Consider the following 17,427-nt stretch of genomic DNA (forward strand, 5'->3'; position numbering starts at 1 on the left):
ATCGTATATTTAAATTCAACGTTATTATTTACTTGATCATATTAGAGTGGTTATATATGCATAAGTCAACGTTAGGATTTTTATAATCAAATCTGTAAATTCCATAAATAATAATTATAACAAATGGAAATAATTTCATCGTTATTATCTACTTTATTAATTTTATTAATGAAAACGTTGAAAAATTCCCAAGACGCGAAATTTTAGACGACTGGTACAATGTAAAATATCACAAAACCTACACCTACCAACCAAACTAAATAGAAAATACCTAATTTCATAAAATAAAGTAAAATGACATTTTAACCCAATAGGCACATTGTATTAAAAAATAGAGTAATGTTGTTTGTATATATTTTGAATATATAAAGGTATATTTAGATTATGTATTATTATATAATTAAATATTATTTTTATCTTTAATTCAAAATCATTAGTTATATGATGATACATATTTGTATATCTATTTTATATACTTAAAATATACATATACATATTTTTATTGTAAAAAATAAATAAGTGTTCTGCTTCAGTGAATATCTATAAAATTATTAGTTATAAATTATTATTATATTTGATAAAAATTGATAAAATAATAATATTAAGATTATATTAGTAATTTTTAAATACCTAAAGTGAATGTGATGATAAAATTACTTTTTGGGGACATTTGGTTCCTAAGGATTAATTTGGTAATATATATTTTATTATTTACATTACTTTTTTTGATTTATCAATAATAAAATATTATAGTAATCTTTTATTATCAACAATAATGTGATAGATATTAAAATATTACTCAGGTAATCTTAATTTTATTATAATTATATTATTATTCATTAATTTTTTTAAGAAAAATGTCTCATTTTCAATTAATATACCTAATAATATAAAAAAATATTTTAGAATAATTATATCAAAGACATTTAGGGAAAAGAATTTACTAGTGTTTTTTTATTACCTAAACAAATATAATAATTATTTATACCTATTAAATTTTATCAAATATAGTAATAATTTATACTCAGTAATCTTCTAAATAATTTTTCTTCATGGTAATCTTTCAATTTTGATAATAAAATATTGTTTAAATCAGATATTATTTGTCATATCATCATTTATAATAGAAAATTATCAAAATCTTTTATTACTGATAAATTAAATAAATTAATCTTAATAATAAAAAATAAATTATTAAAATAATTATTATATACCGTGAACCAAAACACCCCGTCCCCGTGCTAGAATAATCATAAAAATAGATAATAATAATAAATAAACATGCAAATTGGTTGGAGTAAAGAATAATTTGAGGTCTTTATATGAATGATCAATGTACTTTCTGAGTCTTGAATAAATTCCACAAGGTATATTATAATTTAAACAAAACCATGTGTAACAAGTGTTGTTTTGATGGGGCTTAGACTTAGTGGCTGAAACATGTGTGGAGTGGAGCAAACTTTCCAACAACCTCTGCTTTCTACTTTTTAAACATTATGTTATTTGACTGACTTTGGCCACATATACAAGGCCAATGACTCAAACAACCAAAATAGGAATGGAATCAATATCTCCCATCTTAACTCTTTTTTTTTTTTTTGACAATTTTAACCTTAATGAAAATTATTAAAAATGATGGAAAAATAATTTTTAAATACAAGCTAACTATAAATTTTGAGTCTTTTTTTATATTCTTTATTAGAAAAATAATGGAAAAATTCATCCCACAATAAGATAATTATGGGAGAGGGTAATATTATCATCGTGGGTGGAAAAGTAAAAGAACCAAACAATTGAAAGATAGATGGGGAGTCAAAGGTGAGAGGCCAAACCAAAAGCTTTGGCAATTGGCATGGGTCCAGAATGAATAGGACTTGACTTCACAGCACCACCGTAAATTGCCCCATGACAACCATTGATGATCTTTATTATCGATAAAATCTTAAAAAGAAAAAATAACTTTTTAAAGTTTAGAATTGAAGAAAAAAAAATATAAATTAAAATTTAATTAAGAAACTAGGAAAAAGGTTTAAATAAATACCCTAAATAAATTAAAAATTAGGGAATATGGTGTATAAAAATAATTGTCTTTTAAAGCTTGATATTAATCCTGGGCATGATGGCAATTTTATATTTGTGCATGGTAATTCTTATTTAAAAAGCAATATGATAAATGAGAAACCTTTCATATTTTGGTAGAGTAACGCTTTGCTACCTATTTTTTAGTATACATATGATATGTTATTATATGATTAAATATTTTTTTATTCTTATTTTAAAATCATAAAATCACTTTATAATATACATATTTATATAGTTAAAATTAGTATACATAATTTTATTAATTTTGGTATAAGAGAATGAGACATATCTCCATCTAGATTATCAAAAAGTTGGTAAAGGAAGGTATCTTTAAGACTCTTGACTTTTATAACCTTGTTTCATATGTTAACTTCATACAAGGAGAGCATGATGGAGCATATACTCTAAAGCCAATCATTTGAGGTATTCTATGTAATATCGTCTAAAGTTTGTATCCTATTTTATCATTAATGAAATTTGCATTTATGCATCTATTATAACATATGTATGTATGTATGTATGTATGTTTGATAAATTTTCTTAAATCAATAAAACTATAAAGAGAAAATCAACGTATAATATGATCATAAGAACTATATGAATATGCAAAATACCCAATCTAAAAATATATATATAAACATAGATAATACTCATCAAAATAAGAGTATCACCATTATTAATTTTTTTGAAACTATGTAAATGAGTATGCGTATTTGTAGCAGAGAGAGAATTGATTCTTATAAAAATTTTGAAAGAGTTTGGTATAAAAATCAAGTTTTTTACTCCCTCACTATACCCACCATAAATAAACATAAGAAACCAAATCACAATTCAATCTATATCATATCAATTGGACAATATTAACAGATTATTTTATCTTTATAGATCTATTACGAGATTAAAATTTGATTTTTTTTTTATTATTTTTTTTTTTGACAACTAAGGAACTCTATCTGAATTGGTTGAATAAAAGACACGATAATCAGATTTTACAAATATGACAAAGATTTAAATCAAAATATCTTTTTCTTTTATTTTCTTTTGAATGTACAATCAATTAAAAACTCCTCCTCTAACCAAGAATAGAAATGGCATCAAAATAACAATTCAAATTTTTATTGGAGAAATTCAAGAACGACAAACTCACACATCAAATCGATTTCTAGAAAAAATAAAGACTACGAAAGCAAACTCATGCACACCAAATTAAAATTTCCAGGCAAATTTAGGAAGCAAAGCAAGCAGAGAAGAAATTCATCTTATGCACTGAAATAGGAGGGAATCATAGTCATTTACCAATTTGCCAGATTTATAATTGAGAAAAAGACAGAAAGAAACAGTTGGGAGAGAAAACATGGTCGGCCTTTCTCTGTATAAAAGATTTCGCTTATCCTCTCTTTGTCTTTTTATGAATTATCTAATCTCTCGCTAAAAAAAAAAGTCAATTTCAATTTAACATTTTTAACAAAGAATTGTAAATAGGGATGAACCAATGCGTATACGAGGCAAGTTCTTCAAAATGAACAAAATAAGGGATAATTTGAGGAGGTTTTAAATGTTGTGTAGATGGTATTTTTATGTATTTTCAAATTTTATAATACTATTTTCATACACATATACTATGTATGTAAAAAAATTAAAAAAAAAATCAGGCTCCATGTGGGCATAAGTTATACCCAAGTCCAGGCTTTCGAAGAAAAATTCAACCCAACTATGTATTAGAAAAAAATTTAATGTATAATTAGATTTTATAAATTTATTCATATAACTTGATATAATAGCACTTGATTGAGTAATTTTTGAGTTCTATTTGATCTTCTTCTGTAACCCAACCTATTGACGTGGGCATAAGTTATACCCAAGCCAGGCCTGGGACCAGGCCCAAGCTTGCATTTAAAAAAAACCTTGATTTTTACATCTTTAAAATATACCAAATGTATTTTCATTTTTCATATTTTTTTCCTGCATTTTCAATAAAAAACAAGGAAGACAACATGAATACACGATCTTGTCTGTAACCAATTCAAGAAAATTGGGAAATAGAAGTTATTATTATTTTTTGTGGGATATATTATTAGTTGTATAATTAGACAAAAAATAATTCAGTAAATGTTATCTATTAATTATTTGGAAATAGATAGTTACATAATTTCTACGCTTTGTGACTACGTTTACATTATTGAACTGAAATGAGGCCATTCGTATGCCAAAAACGACACTTCTTGCTTAAGAAAACGATACTAGGTTGCTAAGAACTTCATGCAGATTGGAGGATGAATCTTTGCGAGCGCAAGGATTGATGAAGGAAGGATCCATAATCCATCTCCACAAATCAAGCCTGAAGCAACCGCAGGAATCATTAAACTTGCTTTCCTGCTATTTAGCTTGTGCCATACAAACACAACCAAGCTCCCTACGCACATATCAATTGCAAAGTACGCACCAACAAGGAAGGGCACGGCCATGGCCATGGGAAGAGGAATCCATTTCCCGATTTTCTTCGGGGAAACATCTGTCAACAAATTGGCCAATATGGCAAAGGCGAAAAAGCCATAACATAGTTGTAAACAGTGCTGTGGCAGGGCAGAGAAACCTTCAACACCTAGAATTGCCATGTTTCGATATACAATAGCATAAGGAGCTTTGTATTCACCATTTGGGTTTCCCACATCAAAGGCCTTGTAGAAAATAAAGAATGTAAGAGGAGCTACAACACAACCTATGGCAGTCCCTATGGTCTGGCTAAGAAGCATCGACCGAGGAGAAGTGAAAGTTAGATGACCAGTCTTAAAATCATGCATTAAATCAGAAGAGACGGAAACAATCGATTTAATCAGACCACAACCAACAAGTCCAGCAACCACGCCATTTTCTTTTGCAGATATGGCAGCAAGAACAAACAAGGCCACTTTGCCGTAGTTGTAGGCCATGTTCATGTCAGTTAGACCAGCACCATAAGCATTGCAGAAGCTTAGAGATGGCGCTAGAATGTAAGCCACGAGAACAAAGTACCACTTCAGCTCAGGGAACATGAGTGGGATCACGATGATGGAAGTAATGGAAAAAATAGCGTAACCTACACATGCTACCCACATAGGAATGCTCTCTCTAATAAACATTTCATTTCTGTGAAGATCATCTTCAAGATCCTGCTTTCGGTTATCTGGAACTGCATTAACAGGGAAATGAAATTAGAAAATCTATATTATATACCAAGATGGCAAAAGAATTGAACATTTAAAGTGCCCTGGTTAGAGAGATGTCTGAAATTCAAGCAACGGCCACAAACTAAGGTATTGTAAAATTACATGTTTTGGTACTTTTATTCTTCACCCTGGCATGGATGCTTCTAGCAGTAAAGAAAAGAATCTTCACAAAATTGTAGAGCCCATCTCCTAGGATCAGTGCAATAGAAATAAACACCTACAGCCCAAGTGTGAAACTATGAGAACAAGTTTATCAGCAATGAATTCTGAAATTATCGGTATGCGAAGGAACAAGGGATCATTTCTGTTTAAAAATTGGGTACCATAGCATTATTAACTAACCTTGTAACCATTGAGACTCTTCATACTGCCTTCAGGTAAGGATTTAGGAAACCAATTCCCTTTGAGATCACCTATCAGCGGCCACATGATTCCCCAAGAGAGCACAGCACCAAGAAGCAGAGACAAATTCACAAGATGGGAACATATCATTCCCGCACCGATATAAGTCATACTAAAATCAAAGTAAAATCTGCAAAATTCAGTTTCTTTAATCAGTGATAATGAAACAATCAATCACACGCAAGGCCATACGAGGTAAAGGAGAGTTGCTGAGTACGCACGAATTTTTCCAAGCTTGCAATCCAAAGGTGGGAAATTGAACAAATCCACATTTCTCTCCTCCTGTATAGAACCACTGAAAGAAAGCCCAAAGGAAACTTATAGAAAATAATTTTGTGAAACCTTCAACTTGCTTCCTGCAAGAAGAATCAGCTACTGTTTAGTTTTTGGGAATGAACTCTATTAACTGGTCTAAAAAGACCAGAATTTAGAGTAAAAGATCATACTTTGCCATCTTGTCTCCTTTAGGAGTATGAAACCCATTTATAAGAACTGCAGTAGCAGTTCCACTTGGATAAGTTAACTTGTAATCTATTATCATGATCTGTAACAACAAAAAGGAAGTAAGAACACTATTATTACTGATTAAATCGTTAAACTTTGAAAGAACGTGTCAATCTTGAATCAATTATTGCAAATCAAAGAAAACAAAACACTAGAAAAATCTACCTTTCTAAGAGGTACCAGTGCCAGAATTCCAACAAAACTGCTAACAAAGAGGAAACCAGTCATCCAACCGACACCCGGTTCCTTAACACTATTAGGATTGTTTCCCTCTGTGTCAACCCCTGCTTGTTCATATGTCTTCCTGTTTAAACCCAGAAGATAAGACCCAAAACCGCCTGCAGTCCAGCAATTAGCAAAAATTACAGCAACAGATGAGCCAGTGTCTAGAGAAAACGTAACATTGCACATAAGAAATTAAGATTAAAAAAGGCTTCCAACCTCCAACTGCAATGCTGTAACAAGCAACTGCACAAGTCTGAATAATAGTATTTTCTTGCCTAGTAAAAGGAGTTGATGTTATTCCAGCCCTGTGAAGCAACTCAGTCCATGTTTTGACAAATACAAAGGCAAGAAGAGCTGCAGAGACATTGAGATTGGGGACTAAACCAGTAGTAAGGTTCAGCTTCATCACTATCACACTGTATATAACACCAATCGCTAAGCTAGCAAATAAACCTCTAATAGTTATATGCTTCGTCCATGGAGGAGTTCTCTTTATTTCCTCTTGCTGATCTGTAACCTGATCCAATTCGAAGTTCTCTCTTTCATTGTTCATTCTCTCATTCTCTTTCAACTCTTCCACTTTTATGTCCCCCATTAATCTTATTCCAAGCCTAACCCATGCATAAAATTTTTCACAAAATCAAAATCCCAATAACTGATACAAACATAGAATTGAAATTTAAATGAGCTTACCTTATGTCAAACTTCAATGGAATCCCTGCGTTGATTTACAGCAATCTTAAAAAATCATCACACACAACAAGAAAAACCCATAAATTATAAGGGGTTGAGAAACTTAGCAAAACCACAACCGCCGGAAGAATCATTAAATGTATTATCAAATTCTCGAATAGCCCACCATGCCTTAATCGGTTTCCAAACCTCAGAATTTATAAAACTAATATCTTGATCCTCAAACTGATTTAGCAAGTCTGTTAACAACCGTGAAACTCGATGGGATTACTAGACCATTTTCATGTACTAAAATGAAGTACAAAAGTCAAACCCAAAAAAAATGTTGTACTACACATTAACGCCTTCAACAATACAATTAAAAAAGGTTCGGTTAAAAAATTTTGGTCTTTCTCGTTGACTAGAACCGTCCAATCTCCAAATTCTCTCTCTTTTAAAAGATTAAAGAAATGGAAGTGGTAGCTTGATTCTGATTACTTCACTTCAAAGTGTGTTTACTTTTGAGTATGCTCTCTGTAGAAGCGACTGGCTTGCATTTTCTGGGTCATAATTTATATAGTATAGTTTTCATGGGGCTTTTGACATCGAATCAAATTTATTTAGTTTGAATGAGTCTAAAACAAGTTAAATTCAAACGAGTTTGAGTCTAAAAGTTTAATATTTTTAAGCTCGAGCTTTAGAGTATTTAATTCGTCAAACTCGCGAGCTAAAATTTTGATACAGAACTACATTATTTTGATTAATATGTATTAAAATGATGTCATTTTAATAACGCACTAGTTAAATGCTTAATTTGAGGTTGACTATTTTGAAACGAGCAGAGTTCAAACTTATTTGAAGCGAGCTCAACAAAACCAAGTTTAAACTCGTGCTCAATTTTATGTAAATTAATTTAACTCAGTTCAAATCCAATTCTAATAACATATAAGGTAATATGGAGCAATCTGTATCACACACAATGGCCATATTAGGTAATATACTAATGATAGTTATCACATACAATGGCCATATAGGAGGTTAGTCATGTAAGAGTCATTAGCACTAATTAAAAATTATTAAAATAATTTTAATTTTATTATAATTTTATTTATACTTATCAATCTCATATAATATAATTATTTATTTATTTAATTAAAATAATAAGTTACACAAAAAATTATTATCCCTATTTTTAATTGAAATAACAAATTATGTAAAAACTATTTTTGAAAAATATATTAGTTTGAGGTAATAATTTTTTTTTAAATAATTTAATTAATTAATTTCATAATTTGAAAATATAAAAAAATTCTGATATATTATTAAAATAAAAAAAAATTAAAATACAAAAAGCAAATATTTAATATAAATCATATTAATTTATCTAAACACAATATTAATATATACCGAACAATCTTTTTAGAGTGTTTAATTTATACTAAGATGTTTTATTTTAATATTTATATATTAATATCAATTATACACAATAATTATTTATATATATATAATTTTATTAAATATAGTAATAATTTATATTTAATAATTTTTTAAATAATTTATTTTTATTATAATCTTTCATTTTTCAAATAAAAAATTTTCCGCACCGTAGAAACTCATAAGTCCGTATGAGATTTTTTACGACACCCTTGAGGTTTAGTGAAAGATTAAAGAAACTCATAAATTTCAAAATAAACAATTATACCCTTATGATTAAAAATTATTTGCAAAAACTTAATTACTATAGGATAAATAAAAATAAGATCAGTTATCTTGACATGTACGCACAAATTAGAGATGGCATTAGGTCAAGCCAACCCACAAATAATATAAGGCCTACAACACAACTTTATGTTTATAGGATCATGTCGTATCAGGTTTATAAATTATATTAATTAAAAATAAATTAAAAAAAAGATAATTATAAAAAATTTATTAATATAAATTTTATTTCAAACCAATACAATTGAGGATTATAAATTATAAGTCAATCCTTCAAATTAAATTTTGTTTATATTTTCAAATGAAATAAAATCATTTTGATTACTAATTGTTGTATCTGATTAAAAGAAATTATTTATTTTATAAATTTACTTTCTCTAACTATGTGTCATTGGCTTATCCAACGCTTGAGTCAAGACAACTGTTGTTGATACGCTCAACTAACAAGAATAATTGAGTAACTCTTGTGCGTGGTAATTCAACAATGTCTGTCACACTTTGTATGTACTTGTTACTACCACTAACCTTTAATGTTTATTAACAACTTACTTTCTATTTTGTTAATTATTATTTTTTATAATATTTTGCTAACGAAAAAATTGAATATATTTTAAACAAAAAAAGTATTCAAATAATTAAGAAGATTTTATTTTTGTAGACTCAATTGATCAAGAATGGGTATAATGTAAATATCGTAACTGAGACTTAGTAAAAAGTCTCTCTTATAGTGTTTACATTGCACTCTCCATGGCATAATGACCCATGATTGTGTGTGCTTATGACTGTCTCCTCCTTTACATGTTTCATAAATTATTATATATTAAACTACTTTTAAAATTTTTAAATGGTTACAAATATGCATGGATATCAAATAAACATTTTATTATTTTTTTACCTTGGGATTGGGAGAGCAGAGTGTGAGGATATTGTTTCACGGAGATAGAGAGAAAAATATTTTTTGCAGGCAAGGGAAGAGGATTTCTCATTATCGTATCAAAGACAAAGACTGGGAAATGTTTCTCTTATGGGATAAAAATTAAGATATTCAGTTTTTACTCTATCCATTACCATCTCAAGGAAAATGACCGTATATTTATCACTCTACACAAAATTAGGGTTAATATTAACTTTTTTGAAATATCAATCAAGTAGAATTAAAAGTGTTTTGATTTTAAATATGTGGATTTTTTCGCTTTCACTAAAGGTCAGTGGTGTCAAAAGAATCTCGAAAAGGTCAAAATGGAAAAGAAAAAAGGACAAAAATCAGATAGGACGAATGATGGTGCAAGATAAGAAAGAGAGTGCGATTGAAAATGCCGCGGCGCAAGGTTTGATCCGATGGAGTCATGTGAGAGAAGACTTAACTTGTCATTCTCGAGTTCTCGTGGGGACATGTTAAATTCGAACCATCAAACATTATAGAATTCCATTTAGATTTTTCTACCGCAGATCCTCATGCCATATTTATCATTTAAATATTAATTTTTTTTGGCTAACTGATTATGTCCCATCCAATGTTTAATGAAACGATGGTGCCACCTTTTAAGTTTAAAAAACTAAATTCTCACCCATTATCCATTTTTATCTTTAATTAGTTAATTCTGTTTGATTTTTTTTGGACATGAGTATTCTGTCAATGTATCAAAATTACAAAATTATTATTCTCGTTAATATAAATATCAAATTATTAATATATTTATCAATTTAAAAAATTTATATTACTTAAATTTTTAAAAATATTAAAGCTCTAATCAATCTTTTTTTTTGAATTTTCTATAACCTCCTAAAAATTTCATTGACAATATAAAATTTTCAAAAACTATAATTCACCCCAAAAATATGTCATTTTGAAAAGAAAAAATTGAAAAATTTATGTAAAATGATATCCTTGCTATTTCACTTACTAACAAAATGGACAATAGATTGGAATTTGTCCTTTTGAAACTTAAAGATAAGAATTTGTCGTCTTTAGCAAACCTTGGGTGGAAAATTGTCTTTTGGCTATTTTTCAACTTATTTCCTTTTACGTGGCCATGCGATTCAAAAACTCCACTTAAGTGGTGACAAATATGGCTGGACCAAAACTAAAAGTTGACTCGATTCGGTTAAATCTAACTTTAATTCAATTAGATTGAACTTAAGTTATGCTCAAACTAAAAGGGGTTAGTTTATTTATGAAATTGAGTTAAACAAAGCTAAAGAAAGTTTAACTCGATTTAGCTCATGAGTTGAATAATTACTTGTTTTGTTTTGAGCTTGATTTGTAACTTGATTCGAATCATATAAAATAATTATCAAAATAACATTGTTTTGTCTATTATTAAATAAACTAAGGTTATTTTGTCAATAAATCACAAACTTGAGTTATGAATTTGAACAATAAACTCGAACTAAGCTTTATAACTTTAAACTGAAAGACCAAGTCAAATTCAAACTATCTTTAACAACCAATGAATTATCCAAAAATGAAATTTAAAAATTCAAGATTATAATGAGAATTGAATTTTAAATTAGAATAAACACATATATTTATATTATTAAAACCATATCTTTATAATTATTTTCAACTAGATTTCAAAAGATTAAATTTTTAGGACTTTTATTTAAAAAAAAACTAAATTTATATTTTGTCACGTAATAAATTGTCTAACCTCTAACATCTTTAAAATTTAACGGCATTGATTGTTTTGTTATAATTCAAGAATTATGACCAAGATAATTCATTACTCATATAAACAATTATTGGGTAAATGAACGAGATTAAATTTTTAAATTTTCCTATTAAAGAGAAAAAAAAACTTACATTATATTGCACAAAAATATGTCTAACCTCTAAATGTGTATTATATATATTTTTTTACATCGTCTCTGTTATATATCTTATTTGTTTGAAATTCTTTTATCATAAGAGTGTTTATCAATGTTAAACATTGCTTTCTTTTATTTTATAAGTGTATATTGTTCATTAATTTTTTAAAAAAAATTAGGATGATGTTTTATTGAAGTCAGAATAAATTATTTTTTTACAACTATTAAAGAGTTTCTTGTTGGGTCCAAATCATCAGAAGAAATTAAGATGATGCCTTCAACTTAAAAATCCCTACTACCAAAAACCAAACAACAATTTAATATTGGATGGGTTTTGCTTATTCCAGATAGGTTTTGTTTTTTGTGGGTGTGTTCTGTGGTAAGGTAAACAGAACTTATGAAATAGAACTCGCGTGTTGCAGACAAAAAGCATATTTTGAGGGCAGCTGACAGCCGCTCCATACACTTGGTTGATCCTTTGCAAGAGCCAAGTGGCCCAGGGCTTGCCAAATCCCCCACTAAACCATATTCGATTTCTCTGCCTTTATCGCTTTATATGACAATGACATGAAAGCGTAACATTTCTGTTTAGGCCAAAGGATTTGTTTCCTTACAAGTTTTAACACGTTTTCTTAAATTTTATTTATAATATTTTAAAAAATATTATAATATTGTTTAGGCCAATTTGATATTCATATCAAGATGCACATTCATAAATTAATATCAAATCGTTTAGACTAGAAAACATTTCAAAATTATGCATAAGTAATTAATTAAGTTTTCATCTTTTTTGTGTGCACCTTTTTTAGGGGGCCGTTTTACATTTTTTAAAAATCTCTGTGCTTTTTGTTGATATATATGAAGATGTGGAGTGGAGACACGCACTTTATCAGTGGCTTCAGTATTTGCGATTAAGAATTTATAAAAAAATAAATAGGCCCAATGTGATTCTCATCCCATCCTTTAACTATTGTGTAGTACAAGAATGAAGTTGGGGTCAATGTTTTTCTATTGTACCGCATTCTACTGTTTTTCCCTATGTAACAGTGTATTAATTTTATATTCTTTGTTTATATTATCACATATTTGTTGTTGATTAGGTGAACTTGGACACATAATGAATGATTTAAAGAAATAAGATCATGTTTATATTGGCTGATCTTACTCCATAAACACAATTTAATTCAAACCCACAATGATAGTCATATAAATACAACAGTGTTAGATTTTATTGTCAACAAAAGTCCATTTTCTAACCCATCTTTTCCATTTCATCATTGAGCACTAACACAAAAGGGTATAAGTGTAAATTCAAAATTATTATTATTATTATTATTATTATTATTATTAATGATATTTCGGTTGTTTTGGATGGTAAATTTTCAATCCCCATTTTAGGTGTATATTTGTGATGTGTTCCTTACCGTGATTCGAAAGGAACTAATAAATTAAAGGAAAAATGAATAAAGGAAAATAAAAAGATTCTGTGCTAATAAAAAGGATGAATGATATAAAGAGAATTTATGGAATTTTGCTTTGATCAATTGGTTTTCAGAATCTTTTCCTCTAGGGCTTACGATATCTTCCTTCGAACGAAATTCGTTTTTCTAAATGTTTGTAGCAAATTTATTATATTAATAAATTCCACTTATAAATATTTCTTAGCTTTTTGAGTAAGTGGTATTCATGAGTAGAATTTGAAGAATGACCATAAAAGTATAATTTTTTATATATTGATTGATTGCCGAAGGACTTGTTACCCTATAAAGTGGTATTCATGATAGAAATGACGATCGAAGAAAGAAAATTGATCATCTTAAAGATGATGGGAAGTTGACCGACGGTCGAAACGAATATCACATTGGAGGAGGAGAAAAATAAAGTGTAAAGGTAAAAATGTTAGTTTTCAAACTTTAAATAAAAAGAAAATTGTTAGTTTTTGATACTTAGAGAAAAAATATGATAAATTTTTTATTTTTTAAATATTTTAATTAAATAATAGTTTTATCCTTGATCTTAACTGAAATATTTAATAAAAATTGACTCATGGATAGATATTTAGATTTTTAAGAGTTAAAAAGTGACACTTTGATATTTCACTATATCTTAGGTGGAAAATAGTCTTTTGGCCTTGATAGATTAATAATCAGGTTGTCAATTGACGAATAAATGGACCAAAACTCTCATGCTATTTTCATAATGTTAATTTTATGTATACACATTTTTTAGAACATAATTTTTATTATGTGATTAAATAATTTTAAATTAAAAATAAATTAATACTTAATCACGTAATAACATAATATATATATATATATATATATATATATATATATATATATCTTCAAACGTATATACATATAATATTATTCATATTAATTAGATAGCACAATGGATCTAGTTCTACTCAACCTTAACCTAACCCGGCCCATTCTAAACATTTTCAATAATATACCGTGACTTAAGAAGTCCAAATATTAATTAAAGGGAAAAGGACTATTTCCCACCCATTTTTTAACCCTATCTCGAAAGCATATCACGCTTGATGAAAAACTCAAACACCCACCCATCTCTAAACTGCCATTAAGTTCTCTGTTAAATAGAAGGGTAAAACCGTCATTTTACTGTTTATATTTCAGTTATATAATTTTATTATATTTTTCTTCTCCGATTTTAAAAATTAACTTTTATCCTGAACTTTGAAAAGTGACTTTCACCCCCCTAAATCCCTAATTTTTTTTCACTTTCCCTCTTGCCATCGGCGACGACGTGGCTAGAGAGAGAGTGACGAGTATCGTTTAGATCTGGACGACGCTCGTTTAGCTTCACTGGACGACGGAGCGTCGTCCATTCTCTAAACGATGCTCATCATCCTGACTAGACGACGACGACGCTTCGTCATCCAGATCTAGACAACAGTCATCCTTCTTGGACGACGATCGTCGTCCCGAGGTCATCGTCATTCAGAGGTGGTTGACCTCTGGACGAAAACTTCTTCGCCGTCGTTGGAAAAAGTGACTGTATTTTAGGGGAAAAAGTGAATTTTTTAAAACTTAATTCATGGGACAAATATTAATTTTTCAAATTAAAGGAGGAAAAATGAGATAAAATTTTAATTATTTAATTATTAACAAAATAACGAATTTACTCCTTAATCTAACATAAAATATGTAAGTGGGTGTAAACAGATTAAACTTTAAGTTAGTATTTAGGTTTTTTATCAAATATGAATATATGTTTGAGATGGGGCTAAAAAATGGATGAAAAATAGCCCTTTTCCCTTAATTAAAAGTGACTAAATTTTGATAGAATATCTAGCATGACCTCTTATCTAAACTGATCAGAATGGAAGAGAGTAAACTTGCCGTCAAAAGTTGGTGCCATGACAATAATGAATAATAAGAAAAAAATGAATTTCTGAAAAATCGTGGCTATGGCGACAATTAAAATGCCCCATAAAATGAATGTTCACATGGGCACAATCTTTTGTTTGTCATATATATCTCTAATGTGACATGGCCTTTCTATGTACCTGCGTCCCCAATTCATTTTCCATAACTATACACGCGTAAACTAGCCAAACCTAGAAAAAAAAAAAATATTGAATGAGCAAACCTCGGCTGATTCAAAAACCGATCCAAGAGCACAGCCTTGTCAAATAGCAACCTCAGCAAATTTTGAGTAACAGCTGCTTCTTATATATTACAATAAAATTATATATATATTCATTTGAAATATATAAATAAGTATATATTTTATATATATCATTATGTGATTAATTGATTTTTTGATTTTAAATTAAAAATAAAATAATATTAATAGTATAATAATATACATATTTATATACATAAAATAAATACATATAATATTATTGTTTGTATTATTAGTGGCCTATGTACACAAAAATAAAGGTATTATGATTATTATTATTAGGGTAAAAGATTATTTTTCACCCAAAATTTAGCTCAATTTCAAAATGACATTAACAACAATTCAAAACCCTAAATACTCACTTATAGATTGATTTCTGTTAAAATTTTATGTTGAAGACAAGGGTAAAATCATTATTTTACTATTATATTCTAAAATCCTAAAAAACTATATCATTTTACCCCGACAATTTGAAAAACTAACTTTTCTCTTCTAGAATTAATTTTTAAAAACTTATCATTTACCCCCCCTAAGGTTTGAAAAATTTTTCCAACTAACAAAACCGACGATTATTGGTGGCTAGAAAGCTAGGAGGATGATATCTAGATGACAAAGCGTCGTCTGTCATCTAGAGACCAAAGAACAATTCTTAAATTGAAAAATAAAATTAAAAATATGTTATCAAACACAACCTCATATGAGTCTGAAATTATAATATATTAAAGGGTATACCCATTTCGGTGTAAATTAAAAATTTGAAACTAGTTTAAAATTGAATTAGTCCATCCCTCAATCACTATAATTGTATAAAAACCAAAGACCTATGTCAATTTAAATTAAGAAAACTAATTTCATGTATCGGATTTCTTCTTCCAAATCTTCAATACCTGATTTCATATATTATGCAATTACTGAAAAAAAATATAGGAACTCACCAACTACATGGAAAGAAAGGTGTATGCAATTGAAGTAGAAATTTTGTGGATGTAATGTTGGGATTTGGCTTGATTCTTATCTGATATTGGGAAAATTAATATAAGGTGGAAAAGACAAGCTGGAACACAAGAACAAATGAGATTTTCCTCAATATTTGTGTGGAAAAACTGAAAAATGGAGATAGGCCTCAAAGGAATTCTACAAGGGTTACCAAATTATTAAATTCTTTTTTCAAATGTTGCTGCAATAAAAGAATTTGCTTGAACTCCTAGCTCAAAGAGTTCTTTATTATTGATTTTTTTTGTCTTTCATGGATGTTGTCATATTTTTACACGGTCATGGTATTGGAAATGGAGTGTTTAAGAAACTTTTCGAAGGAGTTGGGGGAACAATTAGTAAATATTTCCATAGAGTTCTTGATGTCAAAATTTTTATGTCTATTGATTGGATCAAACCTTTCCCATTGGAAGGAATGCATGAAAAGATAATGAACAACTCTTGCTTGGTAATTATGAACTAGTTTTCACGAGTACTTATATCATGATATGACTTTGATTCTATTTATATATGCATTCTTGACTAACTGACTTCTGTGTTTTCAGGATTGTATTGGTGCTATGGATGGTACACATGTTCTAGCCTCTCTTCTACAAAATGCCCGAACTTGTTTTATGAGTCAGTCAGAAAATGTTATCTTTTGCAAAATGCTATGGTTTCATGTGATTTTAGTATGTGTTTCACTTCTGTTTTGTGGGGCTGAGAAGAAAGTGATCACCACGTACCCATGTTCTATACTGTTTTCCAAGATGAGACATTAAAATTCTCGAAACCTCCGGGAGATTAGTATACATTTTTTTTTTTTATTTCGATTGTAAAAGTATTTTATATATAATTTGATGATTTATCAATATTTTGTAGATTAATTTTATAAATGAGATTGGTGTTGTTTTCTAATTTTTTCTGGACAACCTCCTCAAAAAGCACACTATGACTTTTTGAGACCTTAGATGATCGTCTTCATCTCAGACGAAGACAAAATCTCTTTATCCAAGATGAAGACATTCCGATGAAAACAAAATTGTTTTTGCTCGAAATGAAGACAATTTTATCTTCGTTGGAGGAAATTAGATTTGCCGGTGGTTAAAATTTGATCGATAAGGAGAGATAAGCCAGAAACGAAAGTCAACATGCTTGGAAATGACAAACTTTGCCATATTCAATA

At 28.7% G+C, this 17,427-nt stretch overlaps 1 protein-coding gene across 1 annotated transcript; it reads right to left on the minus strand.

Annotated features, from left to right (window-relative positions):
• Positions 1–4,183: 4,183 nt before the first annotated feature.
• LOC123193076 (metal-nicotianamine transporter YSL2-like) lies at positions 4,184–7,614 on the minus strand. Its single transcript, XM_044605866.1, has 8 exons — positions 7,113–7,614; positions 6,636–7,030; positions 6,360–6,532; positions 6,137–6,234; positions 5,912–6,046; positions 5,631–5,820; positions 5,391–5,505; positions 4,184–5,251 (listed from the first exon to the last, which is right to left on the minus strand). Exons 2-8 carry the CDS (start codon positions 7,012–7,014, stop codon positions 4,323–4,325), a joined length of 2,019 nt encoding a protein of 672 aa, XP_044461801.1. The 5' UTR covers positions 7,015–7,030; positions 7,113–7,614; the 3' UTR covers positions 4,184–4,322.
• Positions 7,615–17,427: the final 9,813 nt, after the last annotated feature.

This window comes from Mangifera indica, chromosome 1, assembly GCF_011075055.1.
Source record: "Mangifera indica cultivar Alphonso chromosome 1, CATAS_Mindica_2.1, whole genome shotgun sequence".
Lineage (NCBI taxonomy): Eukaryota > Viridiplantae > Streptophyta > Magnoliopsida > Sapindales > Anacardiaceae > Mangifera > Mangifera indica.